The sequence below is a fragment of the Condylura cristata genome, unplaced genomic scaffold (genome assembly GCF_000260355.1).
Source record: "Condylura cristata isolate star-nosed mole 26May11 unplaced genomic scaffold, ConCri1.0 scaffold00370, whole genome shotgun sequence".
NCBI lineage: Eukaryota > Metazoa > Chordata > Mammalia > Eulipotyphla > Talpidae > Condylura > Condylura cristata.
The window spans coordinates 5,880-7,206 of NW_004567471.1; the positions used below are offsets into that span (position 1 = coordinate 5,880).

General features: G+C 53.0%; 1 protein-coding gene across 1 annotated transcript; it reads right to left on the reverse strand.

The window, feature by feature from the left end:
• Positions 1 to 23: 23 nt before the first annotated feature.
• CCL21 (chemokine (C-C motif) ligand 21) lies at positions 24 to 658 on the reverse strand. Its single transcript, XM_004695784.2, has 3 exons — positions 517 to 658; positions 296 to 416; positions 24 to 207 (listed from the first exon to the last, which is right to left on the reverse strand). The coding sequence occupies exons 1-3, from the start codon at positions 581 to 583 to the stop codon at positions 24 to 26; spliced, it is 372 nt and encodes a 123-aa protein (XP_004695841.1). The 5' UTR covers positions 584 to 658.
• Positions 659 to 1,327: the final 669 nt, after the last annotated feature.

The following is a 1,327-nucleotide window of genomic DNA, read 5'->3' on the forward strand; positions in this document are numbered from 1 at the left end:
CCCCCACCATTTTTTCACCTTCTTCACCTCTTACAGCCTTTGGAGACTTTCCCTTTCTTGCCGGGCTTGGACCCAGCCTTGTCCTTACAGCCCCGGGGTTGTTTCCGCTGGGCTGGCGTCTTGTCCAGGCGCTGCATCAGCTGCTGCACCCAGTCCATCTTAGGGTCGGCACAGAGCTCTGGTAGAGAGCGCTTCCGAGGTGAGAACCTGGGGGTGATGGAGCCTGTGTTAGCTTTGCCTACAGAGCCCTGCCCACTTAGCTGATGCCGGCAGCCAGCCCCTCGCACCCACTCACAGGATTGCCGAGATGGGGCAGCCCAAGCTTGGCTCCTGCTTCCGGTAGCTGCGGACAACGTGGGCAGGAATCTTCCTGAGGCTGTACCTGAGGCAACAGTCCTGTGCTCCTCCATCATTGCCTGCAGGGTAGGGTCCACAGTAGCCAGGGGCTGCTTGTAGAGTCCCACCCAGACCTCTCCAACCCCTTGCCCCCATCCCAGGCAACCCTCTCTTTGGTACCTTGGGTCTGGGGGATGCAGAAGGCCAGCACCAAGACAAGGAGGTTCAGAGGCAGCGACTGAGTCATGGCTGTGGCAGAGTTCTGAGGCCAGAGCTGTGGGCCAGGTGAATGAATGAGTGAGCTGGGGGTCCGTGTGTGGGTTGGGACTGGTCCGCTCCCTATTTATCGAGGCGGCCACTCACTTCCCCCACCCACAGCAGTTCTGTCCAGGCAAAAATAGGAATCTCCCTCCTTTTTCCTTCCTGATAGATAGAGCTTTCTTGGCATCCAGCCTCACTGGTATGCACTAGTATGCAGGAAATGAAACCTCACACCACCAGTCAGTCCTCATCCTTCTTTCCTGCGCTGTCTCCTAAATGTGAAATCAGTGTCAGTTGAGTCCACCAGGTCTTTTTTTTAATCTTCCGTACTGTTTGGCGCAGACCTCACCTCTTCTGCCCAGAGCACTGAGTGATGCCTCCCTTTTCCACAGGCTCTGGGCTCGCTCCCTCCTTCCAGCAGATAGAGGTCTGTTCCTAAAATGCAAATCTGATTGTTAAATTGTAAGAGTTTTTTTGTGCATTCTGGATGATGGAGCCTTATCAGATACTTGATTTGCAAACACAGCCTCCCATTCTGTGCCTTGTCTTTTTGCTTGCTTTGTTTTCCCCAAATCAATAATGACCTTTACTGCATCTTGAAGATAAATTCCTGGTCTGAGGAGTCATCTAGTACCTTGCTGTTTCTGTAGCTGGACAACTTAAATCTTATTCAACAGCCCACTGAACTGTTCCTTTTTCAGAGCCATAGATACCACCCCCAAATTTCCCA